Source organism: Silene latifolia, chromosome 9 (genome assembly GCF_048544455.1).
Source record: "Silene latifolia isolate original U9 population chromosome 9, ASM4854445v1, whole genome shotgun sequence".
Classification (NCBI taxonomy): Eukaryota; Viridiplantae; Streptophyta; class Magnoliopsida; order Caryophyllales; family Caryophyllaceae; genus Silene; species Silene latifolia.
The window spans coordinates 3162500-3182169 of NC_133534.1; the positions used below are offsets into that span (position 1 = coordinate 3162500).

The following is a 19670-nucleotide window of genomic DNA, read 5'->3' on the forward strand; positions in this document are numbered from 1 at the left end:
GTCACAAGTAAGACGCTTTGAATAAAGAAATGACAGTGACGGAGGGAATATGTGTTAATTAATAAACATATTTGTAATAATCATGCAAGCCTCACGTTCTTTTGGATTACATCTTTAAACATAATGCAAGTGGTACAAATTATAAGAACGGGTAAGACGAATACGAGTACTTCAAACATGCAAGCAACTACGTAAGAGACTTAAAATATAGAGTAATTTATTTGGTTTGAAATATGTAAAGTGGTCGTGGTCAATGATGCATGGCAAAGTAATAAAATGTAGTTTCAAACAATTAAAAGGACAATTTTCATGAAACTTCTAGATGTATATTATGCTTAAAATTAAAAGTTGACAATTTGAGAGAGGAAAAATAAAATCGTATTTTAATAATCTACATAGTATAAAAGCTGGGTTTTTTTAACCTTTTTGATTGGTCGAGAGATTTTAGGAAAACACACATTTGTTTTGTTAGTGGTGGGCCCCATTTGAAAAACAAATTAATTAATTTCAGTTGTTTTCTTTTGTAGTTTAGTTTTACAAATTTATATGTTTGTTCACTAAGTTTCACAAAACACTGTACCAAGGTTGCATTACTATATTAATAAAATTGTCATTTCAAATCTACTTTATGCGCACCCGCACTTTGAATTTTAAAAAATTACTTTACAATATCCCCAACAAAAATTCTACTTTTAATTTTGTACAAATTTAAGTCAAGAAATAAAATTAACTTGCAAAAGGAAAACCGACTTTTGAATAGAAATAATATAACGTGATTTCAAATTATGTATAGTATATATTTTACAATTTTTTAAGTAATTTTACTCTTCAATCTTTCCCGAGTAATGTATTTTTTATATCTAGCTTAGTGTATTTATGAACGTGATGTTTACTCTTTTTACGTTTCTTAGTAAAATTCATTATTAAAATTACCTATGCATTTTTTGCACGGGATTAAAACTAGTATAGAGTTAAAATGGGGTCTTACAATCTTACATTGAACGAAGTTCCATACTTAAAAACTTAATGAAACTCTCGACTCTTAATTTAGTGAAATATTTCTTACACAAAATATGAACTAGACTTTTTAAGTTGCCAATTTTTTTTAAAAAGTGCAAAAAAAATTTTTTTTAATAATGAAAATGATATACTCTTGAATAAAAGTTATGTCTCTGAAAAAAAAAAATTACAGTACATTTTTAAATGCATTTTTGCATCTCAACCAATATAATAGTACTAATCTATTCCGCATTTGAAATTAAAATGGTATCGGCAACCGTAGCAGTAACAACAGCAGCAGCAACAACAAAAACAACAACAACAGAACTTTAGTCCCAACATAGGTCGGGGTCAACCGGTCAACTAACGTGAATTATCATCCGTATTTGTCTAGATTTAAATCTGCCAATCAGTAGTGGAGTTAGGGGAGGGCGCTCTCCCTCCCCCTCCCCCCCCCATGGATGAAATTTTCCGAATTTTTAGTTAAAATTTTGAAGCATGCCTTATATTATTACCAATTTCCCCCCTAAAATTTGTCGTCCCCCCAAGTTCGAATCCTGCTCTGCCACTGCCGCCAATATAATCAAAGAGTCTTGATTGTGGCGGTCTCTTCCAAAATATCTCTCACAGTGTCTCCCCATTTGCCCTCCCACTTGCTCATTTGTCTCACGTCTCTTTAAAGTAACGAATCTTATCCGTCACAGATGAGAATTTGTGCTTTGAAAATGCAAAAAGTTAAGTCGATTTAATAAATACATCTAATATGATACTCCGTATAAGTCAGTGCTATTAAATGACACGACCCGGGAACCCCACCTCATTTTCTTTTCGGTACATCGTCTGATTGAAGATTTGAAGGTTCGTGAAATAGCCAAAGCCAAGGGCCAAGGCGCACGACAAGCAATGTGTTCATGTATCACGAATAATTGCGTTAGGAGAAACCGACATAATGTAACTCAGTCGATACGTATACGTGTATAATACTTCTATATTCTATTAGGGTCGTTTTTTTTAACATTTCTTGGAAGCTGTGCCCATTTTAAGCCATTTATTTTGACAAAATACACATAAAAAAAGTGGGTAAAGTACATCCATAGGAGAACGAATCGTACACTTTATTATGAGTAGTTTATAAATAAATCCTTAAAATAATTAAGATCAATTAAGTATAGGAGTAGATTCATCGTTAATGGAGTAATTATTATTGTTATTTCATTAATAAAATCAGAGAATATGCCCTCGGATCGATTGAGTTTGAGTACGGTCAAACCGCTTTTAAGTTTGACTAATTCTATACTCCCTCCGATCCAAATCAAAGGTAACACTTGCTTTAGTCACTATTTATGATCGTAGAAAATCTTTAATATTATTCTTAATCTATAAGACAAAATACAGTCATGTGAGATCTTGTTTGATTTATCGTCATGAATGTTATAAGAATATCATTTTTTTTATAATTTTTAATAATGTGTAACTAAAGATATTCACGTTGCTAAACGGGCGTCGACAAGTGTGATAAAGCAAGTGTTATCTTTGGTGTGGATCAGAGGGAGTATTTTACTTCCTCCATTCAATTTTTCCGTTTCTCCTCAAAATTTTAATTCAGGTTAATTATACTCTTTATAATATTTTTTTTTTTTGACAGAGACTCTTTATAAATTTAGTACTCCATATGATGAATAAATGAGAGGGAACTATCTAATTTGTCTATGATCTACCCCTACTAACTATCATTCTCTTCGTCAAAATGACATTGTCCCCATTCTTTTTAATTGACTAGAAATATACTAATCTTTCAAGTCCATTTTTGTAACAAAAATCATTTATATGTTTTTTTAGTTAGATTTCAAAATGAGAAGATAAAAAGAGTTAAATGATAAAGTGAGTTAAGATTGAGCTCGAGTTAAACTTACGATATTTTCAATTAACTCAAATATCAACTCTTATGTTTCAGGGAGTTTTGAGGTGAACACAAGCTCTAATCCAATTTTTTTTGTGACAATACCATAACAACCAAAATTTTATGGTGGTTGACTGACAGGTGAGACCCAATCAACGATCTTATATCTCAATATACCATTTCACTCAAATGTTGGTTTGAAGAGTGGATAATACACAAGTTCATCTATATCACGTGCTCAAACTTCACTTGTGAGATTTTTGGAAACTCTTAGGATTTGAACCGTTAACTCTTGGTCACATAATATCATGTAAGACAATTATCTAAACCAAAATCTTAAGTGATAGTTGATAGTACTTTCAATTAATGGTCTTATACGTTAATAATTTTGATCAATTTTAAATCTATTCAAAATTAAACTAGAATCAACTTGTTTACATCTTAAAAATTAGTTGAATTTCTCATTCATCCACAAAAAAATTAGTTGGAATTCCCGTGATAGACTTTTCCTCGTATAGACTAACCACTTCACATGAAGCAATTACGGAGTAGTACACCTCCATTAACTTGAAGTGTCATTATTGATTTGGTCTAATCAAAGGTGACAATGCACCAATATTATACCATTCATTTTAAGGATTTTGGGCTCACTTTTCTAAGCATCTCAAATCTCTACTTTTATCAAATTGGACCACCCACCATTAAATTCATTTTAAATTATCATTCGTCTCTCTTAAAACAGATATATTTAAATAAAAATTTACGTTGTTAAATAGCAATACCTCTAGATAAACATGATAAACTTTTTCTTAATTCATAAAAATTCTGCTTTTATCTTATTTTTCTATTTAATCTATATTAAATTTAAGACGGATATACATGTCCGAACAGTGATATATTGATGTAATGATGTATTCATACTTTTCTTTTATTCCACTTCTATTTGACAAAACAAAAAGAAAACATCTTTACCCCACCTCATTTCCCTTCTATATAAACCTCCACAATACCACCTTCTCTTTCCTCATCTCAATCTATTATCTTTCTCTCTCTATTTCTACTTTCTCTCTCTATATTCTTATATTACCATAAAATATAATAAAATAATATTAAAATAATGGAAGATACTTCAAATTCTTCATTAAAAAGAGTTAGACAAGAAGAAGAAAATGAAGAAATAATAAAAAGGCAAAAATCATACAAAGACATAATTACCCTTCTTGAAGAAGAAGAGGATGACCCAAATGAAGATATATCCTCCTTAATCTCTACCCTTCAAGAGGAAATTATTTCCTCAACCGGTTTGAACCCGGTTCAACCCGGTTCTGATGACTTGAACCGGGTTTATTCCGGTTCAGATGAGTTTGACCGGGTTTGTTCCGGTTCTGGAGGTGAAGAGGAGGAGGTGGAGAAGGTGATGAAACACCTTCTAGAAGCTTCTGATGATGAGTTGGGGATACCTAATTTATCGGGTGAAATGAACGGTTATGATGTTGTGGATGTCGATGAAGGACACGTGGACGGTGGAGATTTGTTCTTGCCTGTAGGTGAAGGGTTATGGGAGTTTGAGGACCATGAAGCAAATAATTATTATGAGTATAGTAGTTTATTACAATCTGAGATTTTCATGTAGGTCCTTTCAAACCTCTCAATTTACAAACAAGTCCTTTTTTTTATTGAGGGGTTTGATTGTTTTAAAGGTAGAAAAAGTAGGTGAAGTTAGTGGAAAACACTTAGGGGTCCGGTTCGGTTCGGTTCGGTTCGTTTAAAATCGTTGTTCGGGGTATAACTCTCTCGTAGTAGCTTATACATCTCGTTTAACGATAATAATAAGCGAGGTTGTATATGTTAATTATAAGTTCGTTGTAGACCGTAAAATGGTTTTATGGAGGGGTATGTTTGCAAGGAAATGAAATATATGAGGACTAATGAAAAATCGCTTTTGGTTCGGTTTTCATTTTGGTCCCTCATCTTTTGTAAATTGTTGAATGACCCCTTGTTGCTTTAAAAAAAAGTTGTAAAACAAGACTTTAGGATGTTAAGTCTAAGTTGACAAAGTATAATTCATTTGTTCACTTTATAATAGTTTGTTCAAATCTATTTCTTTAATTATTTGTGCAAATCTTTAGTTAATCACTCATCATTTGTGTATTTTTAAAGTTATTGGGGTTAGTGCTAAAGTGACAATTACATTTCAAATTAATATATTCCTTGTGAATTTGATTGAGCATCTCAAATTGTTTTTCTTTTTTCACCTTTTCGGGGACCAAAATAAGGCGTAAGGCCAGTATAATAAATAGATAAAGGGATTTGAAACCATGGCCTATTGTTACGATATTTTCGTTCTAGCCACTAGACCCAGGTCTCTTTATTAGTATCTCAAATTGTTCTGTAACATGATGTATGTAAGTTGAGTTTACAATACTTTAGAAAAATGAATCATTTTGTATAGAAAAATTCGAATCAAACCCATTATTGTAAGAAAAAAATTGGAGATTATCGCTTTTATCACGCATAATTGCTTGTACAATTGTACCACTTTATTTATTCCTTGAAAATTTTTAAGCAAGCTTTTCTAATCAAAACCCTCGCATATGTAAATAAGTAGATTGACATAGCAGTTGGTCTTACTAAACACCGTAATAATTTAAGATTTCTCATAAAATCATTCCGTTACTTTTATTTTAATTATATAGGAGCTATTATAATTTAAAACGGTCTTATATTATATAAAAATTGGTGTTGACAATTTGGCATAGCATATATTTTCTAGCGCAAATTCTTATTTCAGACGGGCTGTTTTCCCGTCTGAAATAAGACGGATAAAATGTTATCTTTTTTTAAGAAAATATAACCATTTAATCCACAAAATGTTATAACTAGAGGTGACATTTTTTACCCTAAAAATGATGTGAAAAATAATGGTAACATGTTGTGAGAATATAACAACATTTTATTGTGAAATAATGACATATTACCATTCTTATTTCAGACAAGAAACATCCGCCTGAAGAAAAACGGACTGATTTTCTAGTACGGGAGTCGTGACATTATTTACTTCGATCAAAGAGGGATTAGATATGAAGATGTCGACATCTCCCAATATATTAATTCACAAAATCTCATTGAAGACGGCACGTATTCGTCACTTTGGAGTGACGGATACCATTTCTCTCACAAATGTCCCAAATAGAGGAGATAGGGAAGCACATGGGGGTGCCCTCACCTTGTCCCCCTATCCGTTTTATGAGTGGTATTACTCATCACTTGCTCCGACCCGTTTTCAGCAAGACTAACTGATATTAATTAAATCTTTAAATGAGTAACATTTTTAATCCGTGAGAATGTGAGATATCTTCTAGACTTCTAGTGCACTTATGTCTTTAGCACTTATCACAAGTTCAGTAACACGTATTAGAGATCATAGTCACCTACCTTTGCATGATCTTATAGTCCACGAGAAGCAGCTTAGACTCTTAGTGTGATAATACCGTTGGATGGTATACGTCACGACGAACAAAGTCGGTCCTCAATATTTTAAAATTCTAGGCAAAATTGTAAAATGGAGCATTAGTACATAAATTTTTTTGTTGAAGTCATTCATTCATGTGTTATTGTCTAACACAATTCAATAAGCGCGTGAAACATCTTTTAGGGCCGGCCCCGACGACGAGCAACCACCTCCCTTTTCTAACATGATTTTAATTTACTGTGAAATGTCATAATCCTGTGACACGTTATAAAATTTGCAGAAAATGATTTAGATACTACTAGTAATTAATATTGATGTTATATACGAGCAAATTAACGTTATCTAGAGGAAATGAAGCGAAACGAAGATAAGAAAAAATATAGTTAACCCACGAGCAACTCCCGAGTGAACCAAAAGCAAAACTAGCTAGTAGCAAGGGGTAGACTCACTACGCCAAACCTAGAGGAAACGGTTAAGTTCATTTACTTTCGCTATTCGAAAAACTTAAGCATAAGATTTTCACTCATTTTTTTAAGGCAGAGATTTCTATTTTATAGAATAAAAAAAATGATAACCCAATGAATAAAAATAAGTTTACCTTACTATTTACTTAAAATACTATTATTACTTGGACGGTTTTAATTGTAAAAAAACATATTTACATCGTAAGAGGACTAATGATAACATTTTAGTATACAGATAAACCAACAAATAAAATTTTTGCTATACTTAATTTATACTCCCTCCGTCCTTATCATTTGTTTGACTTTGGTTTTGTCACAAAGATTAAGAAAAGAGGAAATGATCAATTATTAGATGTCAAGTAGATCAAATCGAGTATGTATGATCCAATTGCCTATTAAAAATATTTCTAAAATAGAAAGACAAACAAATTGATGGAGACACTACTAAATAGAATAGACAAATAAGTAACCGGGACGAAAGGAATACTCCCTCCGTCCCGTCATTTGTGTACCTATTCCGTTTTGGGTGTCTTAGTCAATTGTTTATCTTTCTATTTTAGAAATATTTTTTATGGATCAGACGATTTAAGCATTCATACTTAATTTGGTCCACTAGCACATAATAATTTGCCCCATCTTCTTTATCTTTATGCTAAAATCAAAGATAAATAAATAACCGAATTAAAAAGAATATTTCTGGCTCCTCGCTAGAACCCTAGTGGCTAAATTCACGGCCAAACGAAAGACAAACAATTGTGTTACCTAAATATTAAGAAGACGGACACATATACACTTAGTGTTACAACTTGTCATTTCAAATGGATTTAGCCAAACAAAGGAATTTGTAATTGATTTGTCGTGGCAAAATATGGAAAAAGGAAGTTACATACATTACGTAATTTGCTACTTGGCTTGTGGGTTTATCATTTATGCATGCGCCATGCGCCATGCGCCATGCCTAACCACCGTCGTTAGGCACGGAAATTTCAGCATCTACTCTTCGTCTCTTCACCTCTACTTTCGGCCTCTCTTAAAAATCACAAAATCTCATTGAAGACGGTGATATCCGTCACAAGTTTGTGACGGATATCATTTCCTCTCACAAAATACTCATGAGAGGTGAGGGGGGAGCACATGGGGGTCCCCACCTTGTCCCCTCTCCTTTTTTATGAGAGGTATTCAGCTTGTGATGGGATTAGCCCGTCACAAGCAAAACGCTTTGCTTAAAAATTACCTAGAGGATTATGAACAATTTTAATTTACCGTATCAAGTTTTAAATTTACCGTATCAAGTTATGGGCTAGTAGCAATGTTCTTATACGTATAAGAGTATGGAAAATAAAGATTACAGTTTATAATTTACGGTATTTGGAGGTCTTCCGTGTTAATGAAGATGATATCAACGTTCGTGGCCAAGCTGCCGTCTTTAGCCTTTTTACCATCGTTAATCTTGCTTATCTTAATGTTGTAGCTTTACTTTTAAATAATGGTTATGTAATCTCTATGTATGGCTTTGTAGTGCTAGATCTAGTTGTCTAGTGTCATATGGTGCTACCTAGCCGAGGCTCAACTATATTGTAATTATTCCTATTACGCTCCCTCACTCAAATGCCCATAGGGCTTGAAGAGTGCTTGGTTGTGCACCGTCTCCCCCGTACCGTGTGCTGGAATTTCACTTCCAAGAGTTTTTGAGGTTGCCAGGATTTGAACCCGTGACCAAATGTCACCTGGCTCTGATAACATGATAGATGAATCATCTCAACCAAAACCCTAAGGTGATGGTTGAGACCCTACTATTATAATTATTCCTATTAAGTTATTCACCTTTTGTCAAAAAAAAAAGTTTATAATTGGTGTAAAAGCAAATGCTCTCAGTAGAATTCTAGCTAACGGACTCCATGGCATGTAGAAGAACTGAAGAACTAAACATGTTGCAAGCATAATCGACGGATTATGCAACCGGTCATAACTAGATATCTGACCTCGAGATCAAGGCGGTAGCCGGTAGCTAATCGACCTCAAAGAACCATTTTGACGTGCAACATATGTGAAATAGTGCAAACTCGTTTGACTTGGCTCAGAAGAAAGCCTGTGTTGAGCATTTGGTGCGAGTATTTGTTGTGACAAGCTACTTCCGATCTCTGTTTCAGTTATTTATTAACCTTTAATTAAAATACTTTTTATAAAGAATAAAAAAAAGTAAATAAATAATTGAAACAAACGGAGTGTCTCGTTTAAGATAATAGTTGACAAAAGAATTAAGAATTAATCAAGTTTTTGGTGACGACTAATGACCATGTGTCCATATTCATGAGAAAAAGCATATTATCCTATTTAAGTTAGACAATTATTATGATTAAGACTTATACCCACTTCCTAGAAGGGCTAAAATAGTTGCCAACATTTTGAAAATTTAGAAAACGTGTTTAACTTTTCAAGAAAGACTATCAAAATGTAATACTCCACTTATTTGAGATTTTGATCATATAAAGGTAATAAACGATCAATTATTATGATTAAGACTTAGTTGTTGATATGTCGTCGCGCGTCTTTTCAATGGATATAAATAGTAATATTTCGGTATTATACATTCGCAAAACAAACTATATATGGAAAAATAATGAAAGATATATTTGATTATCAAATTATTGTTCTTTAAATCTTTATTCAACAAATAAAATTAAAAATATTCTTATTTTGTTTCTTCTTAGATCAATTTTCATTATTGTTCAATTTCTAAATTCACTACTATAATATCACATTTGATTCTTTGAAATTGCCCGATTTTAAAGATTTGCGAGTACCGTTACTTGTCCTAGTGACATTTTAAAAGTTTGAGTTTAGACTTTCTCAGTCTTTAATAAACTACGCAACATTTATCCCCCGCTTATATATATTCATATGTGTTTTAGTTATAATAGTAAACACGAGCCAGGTGGAAAAGTGGATGTTTTTCAGTTCAGTCTTTTGTTTAAGTTTAATTTGTATCTAAATTTGAGAGAGGTATTAATTCGTAAAGATAATGGTTTTATTCTTGAATTGTGTCTAACACCATATATAAGGTAATTGAAAATGAGATGCTTGTTTTTAAAAAACAATAGAAAAGCAACATAAACATGATAAGGGAAAGTAAATTTTACATACCTAAAACGAAAATATAAAGAAGTTAGATGACTGAAATAAAGGAAGTACTTGATCCTTTAAAACATGTATAAATAATCCACAAATTCTCATTATAGACGGACACTATCCGTCTATAGCTACAGACGGATAATGTCTCTCTCACAAATGCAAGTGGGTAGTGCAAGTGGGTGGAAAATGAATACCCCCATTTGCCCTCCCACTTTAATTTTGTGATAGGGTCACTATCCGTCTATAACTATAGACGGATAGTGATCGTCTATAAATTATAATGAGACGGACGGTAAATAATCTACTATAGTACTATTACATGTTTTACCGACATTTTACGATTATGAGTTCACAACTTTTCTCGGACTTTCATCTCCAACTTATCTTTACACTACCTCAATATTTCCAATTTTTTTCCACTACTCAAATTTCCCCTCACATAATTTAAAAAGTAGACAGAAAAATTAGAATAAGTAGGGAGTATATTTTTAAGGTATGGAATGAAGCAAACAAATGTTTAAAGGAATGAAATCGGAACCCCATACTACTATGGTTTCTCATTCCATTTCATTCCTATGCACTGAACCAAAAGATCCCGCGTATTACCTGTGCCTAGTCATTTGTTTACTTACTCTATTTTTAGGTGTAACATTCATTTGTTTACCTTTCTAATTTGAGAATATTATTAATAATTTTTTTGATTTTCATTCTCATTTTAATACACTTGTCATCAAATAGTTATATACTTATATCTACAAATGATCTTCTCCTCTAATTTCCTCGATCTTTATACCAAAACAAAGGTAAATAAATAACTGAGACGGAGGGAGTACATACTTAAAAATTAAAACCGAAAATGTAAAGAAATGGGAGACTGAATCAGAAGGAGTAGCATAAATACTTGTGCAAGATGGTTTTACTTAAATTTATCGTAAAATGAGATATTTTAATAATCACTTTTACCTACTTGGCGGTTAGACCTTGTTTTTTTTTTTATTGATAGGAGCTGAACTGAACGGAGCTGAACCGAATTGAACTGAATGGATCTGAATTAAATGAAACTGAACTAAGAGTTAATTTGTAAAGAGATGAACTGAACTGAATAGAGCTGAACTGAACTGAAATTAAACAAAAAAGAACAATGCCTAATAATAATATTGTGTTTTAATTCGTTTTACAACTCTATTAATCTAAAATCGTCTTCCAAAGGACAAACTCTCGAAACAAAGGGAGTAGTTGGATCTTGAAAACATGAATAACACAAATTCTCACTTTAGACGGATACTGTCCGTTTAAAACTGTTGATGAAAAGTGTCTTTTTCACAAAATAAAAGTGGATAGAGTAAGTGGGTGGGAAATGGATATCTCCACTTATCCTACCATTTGTATTTTATAAAAAGACCAATATCCGTCTATAACTTTAGACAAATAATGTCCATCTACCGTGAATAAATACTAGACGTTGAGATTACATGATTAAATGTGAAAGAAAGAAATAGAGATGGTACAAACTGGGTACGAATTACGAGTAAAGTTTCGAACGTACAAATGTGGGAAATGATGCACATGGTGGGCTTGGATAATGTGGTCCATAAAGGTCCAAATCGTTTAGGGACCATCTCGACCCACTTGTTTGGTTTACATTTTCCACAAATTTTAATCGAAGACGGGCACTATCCGTCACAAACTGAAACGGATAATATCTCTCTCACAATATGCAAGTGACACTATTTATAGGGTGTTCCATTTCCTTCCCACTTGTCCTCTCACTTGCCTTATTGTAAGAGAGACACTATCCGTCTTCAGCTTGTGACGGATAATATCCGTCATAAGCAAGACACTTTGTACATTTTAAGGTATAGTGATTAATAAGAGAGCTACTAAATATTGTCGGCTTAATTACTTTAAATCGTTGATAAATTAGACGGAGTACTAATGAAGGAGTTTCTTCCTTTTATAAATTTCATTAAATATTTCTCGATTAAACTTAAATGAATTTTCAAATTTAGCGAATTAATAAAACAAAAATTGCTTATTAAGGTACTCCCTCCATTCAACTCCACTTTGCAACTTTGGTTTTTACACGGATATTAAGGAGCGGATTAAAAAAGTATTAAAAGTACATGGGGAAAGAGAAAGAAGAGGTTAAAAATATTAAAAAACATAAAGGTGCGGTTTTATGGTGGGTTAGTGTGGGATTTGGGTGGCATTTTTTGTAAATAAGGATAGAATTGTCATTTTTTTAGCCAAATAAGGAAACCTGTAAAGTGGAGTTGAATGGACGGAAATGGAATACATGTAAAGTGGAGTTGAATGGAGGGAGTAGTTCATAACACAAATTCTTATTTAAGACGAAAATATCTGTTTTAACCTTAAAACAGATCAAGTATGTTAAATAAAACAAAATTAAATCAATACATATATATAAAGCAGAAACTTTTCGAGCGATATTAGAGAGTCCAACTTTTTTAGAATTCCTAATAAGTGTAGATTTAGATTTTTTCTCTTAATAGTTTATGATAAAATTATTCTAATCAAAGTAGATCTAATAATTTATGAGATAGTAATCCTAATAGAAGTAAATCTAATATTTTATAAGAAAAAAAATACTAATAGAAGTAGATCTAATAATTTATCGATTATTCTTTACTAACATAATAATAGAAAAATAATGTTATAAAGAATATTTATTTTAGAAATATTTATAACGTAAAAAAAAAGTCATATAATAAACGTATAAAAGTGTTAAAATTGTATATTTTATAAACATATAATTAATCTTTGTGAGGAAAAAAAAAAAGAGATCATAATCTCTTACAAATATAAATATTGTCAAAAATCTAAGTTGTTCGATTTTAACTATTTGGTGAAATAATTTGGGTAGTAATCGGATTGATAGACTCTACTCGTGTCCTAACTCGTCTGAGAGCTAGATTTTTGCGTCATACTGGCTCCGTCCGAATCGGGACTCCTCTTGGCGAGAAGGCTATTGGCGAAATAATGACCTTTCTTTGTCCCTGCCCATTTAGAAACTTTTTTGAATATTTAAAAGATTTACAAAAGATTCGAGTTGGTAATTATAACCAAACATGTAATTGTCTTACACAAAAACCTTAGGAAAAAGCTAAACTTTGTTTTAAAAAAAATACTTCATGAAAAAGTAACATGTCATAATAGGAAAAAGAGATAAAGAATGATATTTACTTAGCATTTGACAGAGAAAAATTTCTACAATGACAATATTAGAAATAAACAACTTCAACGATGGCATGAAATAGTTTTAACTCTGATTTTCTATAACGTGTCAAATGTGTATGATTAAATTACCAATAATATTCACATAAGATTAAAAAAAATTGAGCTACCATTTAAAAATATTAAATAAGTCTTAAATAGATTATGTCAAATGAGCCAAAAAATTAAATACAAATGAACAAAGTCAAGAATTTCGATTTTATGCGGACAAATAATTCAAGAACCAGCTAACTATGAATAAGTCAGTGTAAATATATATACAAATTGTGAGAAGTATATATAATCTACTATTATATCACCGAATTTTTTTCAAACTGGTTTCAAATTTATCTCAAATCCATAATAGACGTTAAAAATGTATTGAACTGCCAAATATACAAAATTATTCGGTTAGATCAATTTTTACTTTTTAAATTCCAATTCTTCTATGTGTTTTTATTCACTTAATTATTTACCGCCGTTGGCGAATGGTTGGTTATTACTTTGTCATGTACTGATTGTATATTTAAAAGTGCAATAGTTTTTACGGTAGCTTTTCAATAGTGTTTTTTTGGAAAATTTCCATTTTGGTCCCTGAGATTTGGGTTAATTCCACTTTAGTGTCATGGGGTTTGCATAATTCCACTTTAGTGTCCTAAGGTTTCGACTACTTCCACTTTATTAACCTGAGTTTTGAATAAAATTTCATTTTGGTGGCCTAAAACATTTAATAGTCAAATTTTATCTTAAATAATTATATTTTCAATAAAATAAAGTGCAAAATTGGATATTAAACTGCATACAACATAGTAATATTGCAAATAATGTTTGATTTGTTATGTTCAAAATATTTTTTTTAGTACTCCCTCCATTATCTTTTATCTTCTCATTTCAATAAAATTATCTCACATATATTAGAGAAGTGGCCAAGGAGATAAAAGATGATAGAGGGAGTATAAATTATTAAGAATGTTATGTATAGGTCACTTAAATGGGAACTAAACCTCAAGGCACCAAAGTGTAATTATGCACCTCAGGTCACTAAAGTGAAATTAGGCTAAACCTTAGGGCACCAAAGTGGAAATAATTTTTTTTTATTAATGGTTAACTATGGGGTGGGTATCCCACAAGGGTTTAGTTGAATTTAAAGTACTCCTTAGTGTAATAAATTAGGTCAAACTTAAAAGTTCGACCTTAAGATAAAAAACCTAATTGCATATATATTCGTTAAGAAGTAAAACGATTGTACGTATATATTTAGTAATTTGAAGCAATTTTCTTAAAATTGAAACTCTTTCTGAAAATTTGTTCATTTTGTTATTATAAATAAAGAGTAGAATAACAATGTAAGATAATGAGACTTGATTTTCTGAATAGATAACATTTCAAATAAACAAAAATGAGTTATATTATAACTTTAATAGAATTAATCTAAAACTAATCGACTTTAAGAGTAGTATCATAATATCCTACTCCCTCGAATTCACATAAAACCCGTGATTTATTTTTTTGAGTTCAAACTTTGTAAAATTTGACCGTTAATTTACTTAAAAATATATTTCACATCTAAAAAATTAAATTTCTTATTATATATTTTACATGAAGTTTATAGGGAACAACCAGTCTTAATGGTTAATAGTCAAAAATAATTTTTTATTGTTTAGAGATCTAACAAAAATCCACCAAACAGGTTACATATATAATTGAGATACATGTTGTTTTGCGTACCACCATTCAACATTTACATGGTTGTATGCTTACAAAATAGAATATTCGTAAATGTTGTAAGTTAATCTAATTTGTGAATCTTATAAAATCGGCCTCAGTTATCACATGTTCATTTTATGAAATTAAACCACATTTTTGGGAATGCCATTTTAAATTAACTAAAATCGGTGGCATGTACAACAATAAAAATAGGTAATTACATAACACAACCGTGTCTTCGGATGCTATACAACTGATATAATTAATACCAAAAGGAGTAGCTTTTAAGTTAAAGAGACTGATGATCCATCAATAATCAACCCAAAAGTTTTCCGTGTTCCGATCTTCAATATAGTTGGACTTTTTCTTTTATCAACTTAATTGACGTCTACTATCAAACCATGACAATGTAAACCAACGTTTGCAATCTGTTCAACAAATTCTTAGAACATTCAACATGCATATTGTTAAAGATGATCGTAATGGGAGCCTCATGCATTCTATGTAACAGAATCACATATATTTTTGTACTGTTGTTTAAAGACTATTAATTTTATTGGAATTTAGTATGAATTTGATTTTACGAGAAGGTATATAAAGAGCAAAACACTCTCTTAATTGTAGATAGTCAAGGTAAACTTTTGCTATAGGAGATCTAACGTTTCTCTAAACACACTAAATATAGTTATTTATGATATTTGTTGCTTTACATAACACCATTTAGTTTTACGTAGTTGTTATAGATTAAAATAATTTGCAAAACTCATAAAAGTGTCTACCGATTATTAAGGGCGGTTCATTTAGTGAGATGCACTATATTTATGGAGAATGTTTTGTATTTAATTAAAATATGTGATTTCTATAACAATAATGGAAAAACTAATTACATACTCTTATTATGTTACTTGATGTTTTATAACTGAAATGATAACTACTAAATGACAAATTTTTTATACTAAAAGCACTAATAGTTCATTGATCAACTATACCAACCACGAACTTTTATTTATAAATGATTTAAACATTATTGAACTACTTTTATCAACTATAAAATAGAGTATTTTTATAAAGATGACCCTAATAGAAGTCCGTGCATCGCACGGGCTTTTCAACTAGTACTTAGGAAATAACAAGATTTTTATCGTATCCATTGAAGTGGGATACTTCTGAGAACTGACCCGTTTTAATCCGTCTTAAAAAGACTAATTGGGTTCATAAAGGGCCAAATCTTTAAGGGACCATTTCGACCCACTTGTATGGTTTACAGTTTAAGGTATAGTGCTTCATAATGGCCTGCTTGCGTATTCATGTACGTATATGACTGCATGACTATTCTTATTAATATTATTGGGCCCACTTACAGTATCTCCTATCGATAGTCAGGGACGAAACCAGGATCCAAAATATGGGATAGCGAAAAAATTTTAATGCTCTTATTGCTTAGCATTATACCGTAACAAAATCGTATACCAATTTTCTCTTTGTCTCGGAGTAACCTTATAAGACCACAAGTCCACAATGATAATACTTATATAACCTTATGTACAATACGTGTCCCATAGGCCATTTCCCTTCAATTTTCTTGTAAATTGTAATGCTCCTATAGTCCTACTTCTATTACATGATTGCCTTCTTGCCTTTTTTTTATGTGCTTCTATTAATGTTCCAACTTTTTTAATCCTATTTTCCTCCACAATTCCATAAATCAATGACACAAATTCTCGTTTAAGATGAAAGTATACATCTTAAGTTATAGAGGGGTTAAATACCATCCATTTGTAGAGATAAGACAAAAACAAAATTTCTAAATATTAGCAAAAGACTTGTCTTATCTATTCAAGTTGTATGGTATTTGACCCATTTTAATCTTAAGACTGATATATCGCCTAAGAGATACTTATCAAATCAATAATCATATGTACAGTATACTTCCAAATTTATTTGTTCAATCAATTATTCAATTATCTCTCTTCCTAACTTCATCTCTTCAACTCATCGAATTCTCTCAACCCCAAAATCACAAATTACTATTAAATCATCGATTTTATGAATTGATTCAATTCATCATCCAACTATCCAAGCCTTCAATCTATTGGAAATTAACATATTTATCAATCATTTATGATCTATCAACAATTACAACTTCCACTTAATTACTCAAATAACAACATTAATATGCGTTTAGAACAAAGATTTAATAATTACCTCAAACCAAAGGTAGCTCCGCTAACTGTCTTTAATGTTAGATTTGCGACTATCGATTCGACAGCAGAATCGAAAGGAAGAAAATGAAGAATTGGCGACTCCGCGCAAGTAATCAAAGTAGCGTTTTTTAGAAAAAAAAATACAATAAAGAATAGAGAATATGGGTTGAGTTTTACAGTAAGTTGCGCCTATTTAATAGTAATTTAGTATATATTTTTTCATATCGTTGAGTTTATTTAGGAAAGAGCGCGATTTTTGGTATAGTTTAACTTCCCATTTAAGGAAATAATTGCGTAAATATATCATATAACTGAATAAATGGGGTAGCAAATTATTCTTTTATCAAATATTTTTTTTTTTGGATGGGGTTGCATGAGCTACCCTTTGCTACACTGTAGCTTCGCCCCTGCCGAAAATTGGAGTAATCTCCTTCGAAGTACAGAAGACAATTTAATGGGTTGACCCTTCCCAAGTTTGGTTTTTTCATTCGCAAGAGTCAGGAATTGAACCTCTGACCACTTGTTTAAGAGATGAGAGCCCTTACCACTCGCATCAGGCAACTTTGGTATTTATGCCATCAATTTTGCCGGAGGTACTCCAACATCCGTTTTAAAATAAAAACGGATTAAATATGCTCCCATTCGTATATAAGACAAATATTTTGTAAGTTCCTAGGTGTTATGTATTCTTCACGTGTCTTGTCTTCCATATTAGGGGTGATCAGAGGCTAGATCTGGGGCTGGCCCAAAACTAACCTGGGTCGGGGGCGGGTCAACGCTGGCTAAGCCGTGCCTGATGGAGGTGGACTTGAGAACGGCCAAGTCTGGATCGAGGGTGGGTCCGGGCGGCCTGTCATCGATACAACATTATTTTCAAATAATATCAAATTTGGGGCAGGTCGAGGCGAGTCTTGGCGGACCACACCATCGATTCAGCATTATTTTCAAATAAAATATTAGAGGTGGGTAGAGGGCAAGCCGGGTTTGGAATTGTTCGACTCAGACTCTGCTCTAGTATTAACCAAAAGAGTTGATGTGTATTAACAAAAAGTCTAAAAATGTCTCTAAAACAAGCAAATAACGACAAACAAAGGGAATTTTTAAATCAAATATGAATTAATTTTCTTCGATGAGGGAGGATGGTTTGGGGTTATTGGATGGGGACAATAACAGTAATGGTGGCGACAGAGAGGATTTGGGTCGTGTTCAAAACGGGGGATAATGACTTCGTCATTTTTTTTCATGGTCACACCAACCATCAAGGGACGGAATTGCTGGAGGGGAAAGGGAGGGCAAGTGGCATCCTCAAAATTTCAAAAATAATTTGTTATTGGTACTTATTTGTAGCATTAATTTTCAATTGGCTGAATGATTAGAGCTTCACTTTCTAAACAAGACCATTAGAATTCAAATCCCCCCATGACCATTACCTTTTGCATTATTATTTAGCAAAAAAAATGCAAAACCTAACATTCTTTTAGTATAAAAAATTCCGACGCCCTCCTTTACGTCAAATCTTACATCCACCCCTGTTACCATCTACGATAATTAAAGGGCATCTATTTTGACGACTTTTCATCCCTCTTTCTTCATATTTATTTTCTGTATCTTTGTGCGAACCACATCCCGATAACGCAACGTATGCCCTCATTTAGGTCAAATCCTACATCCACCTCTGTTACCATCTATGATAATTAAAAGGCATCTATTTTGACGACTTTTCATCCCTCTTTCTTTATATTTATTTTCTTAATCTTTGTACGAACCAAACATCCCGATAACGCAACGTATTCATGTTTCCCTTTGGTGTGCAAGTCAAGGAAAACTCACGAGTCACGACCTCAAACAAAGAGAGTGAAAGGTAAAGTTGTTGGCGTTGATAAAATGATAACTAAGAACATTTCAACTTTGTTGCCCATATCTCTTCTCTTCTCTACTCTTAGTAAAAAGCCATATTCCCACTTATCTTTTTCATCATCTAAAGCAAACTTCTTCCTACTTATCTTCCTTTCTCGTGCACCTAAAGTAATGCTTGATGTTCTAGTCTTCTAGAGGCCACATGAGCCAAAGTCAATATTTCATCAACTTGTTAGCCTTATTACTCTTTTTTTTTTTTACCACAAATTCTTATTTCAGACCGTAATATCCGTCTGAAATTGTCAGACGGATACCATTTTCTCTCAAAAAAAACTCATTTAAGGTGTGAGTGGGAAAGCACATGGGGGTGTCCCACCACCCATGTGCTTCTCATTTGTGAGAGGTCTTTATTAAGGTCTGAAATAAGACGGTCTGAAGCAAGACGGATTGTTTTTTTACTTGGTTTCTTTTATGACGGACATAAATTATAACGGCTCCAAATATAACCACTTTAAGATAAAAAATAATCACTTATAAAATATTACCTATTAATTAATAATCACAATTTCTTATTAAAATGGTAACATTTAGGTCTGTTACAATTTGTTGAGAATTTGCATTCCTATTTTTTTTTTTTTTTTTTTATTCATAATTTTACTCTTGGTACACAAATTCTTGGTTAAAACTCTCGTAAGTTTTTA

At 31.9% G+C, this 19670-nt stretch overlaps 1 protein-coding gene across 1 annotated transcript; it reads left to right on the forward strand.

Annotated features, from left to right (window-relative positions):
• The first annotated feature begins 3910 nt into the window (after positions 1–3910).
• On the forward strand, positions 3911–5021 carry LOC141598718 (uncharacterized). The gene has a single exon (XM_074418464.1). It carries the CDS (start codon positions 4017–4019, stop codon positions 4530–4532), a length of 516 nt encoding a protein of 171 aa, XP_074274565.1. The 5' UTR covers positions 3911–4016; the 3' UTR covers positions 4533–5021.
• The last annotated feature ends 14649 nt before the right edge of the window (positions 5022–19670 follow it).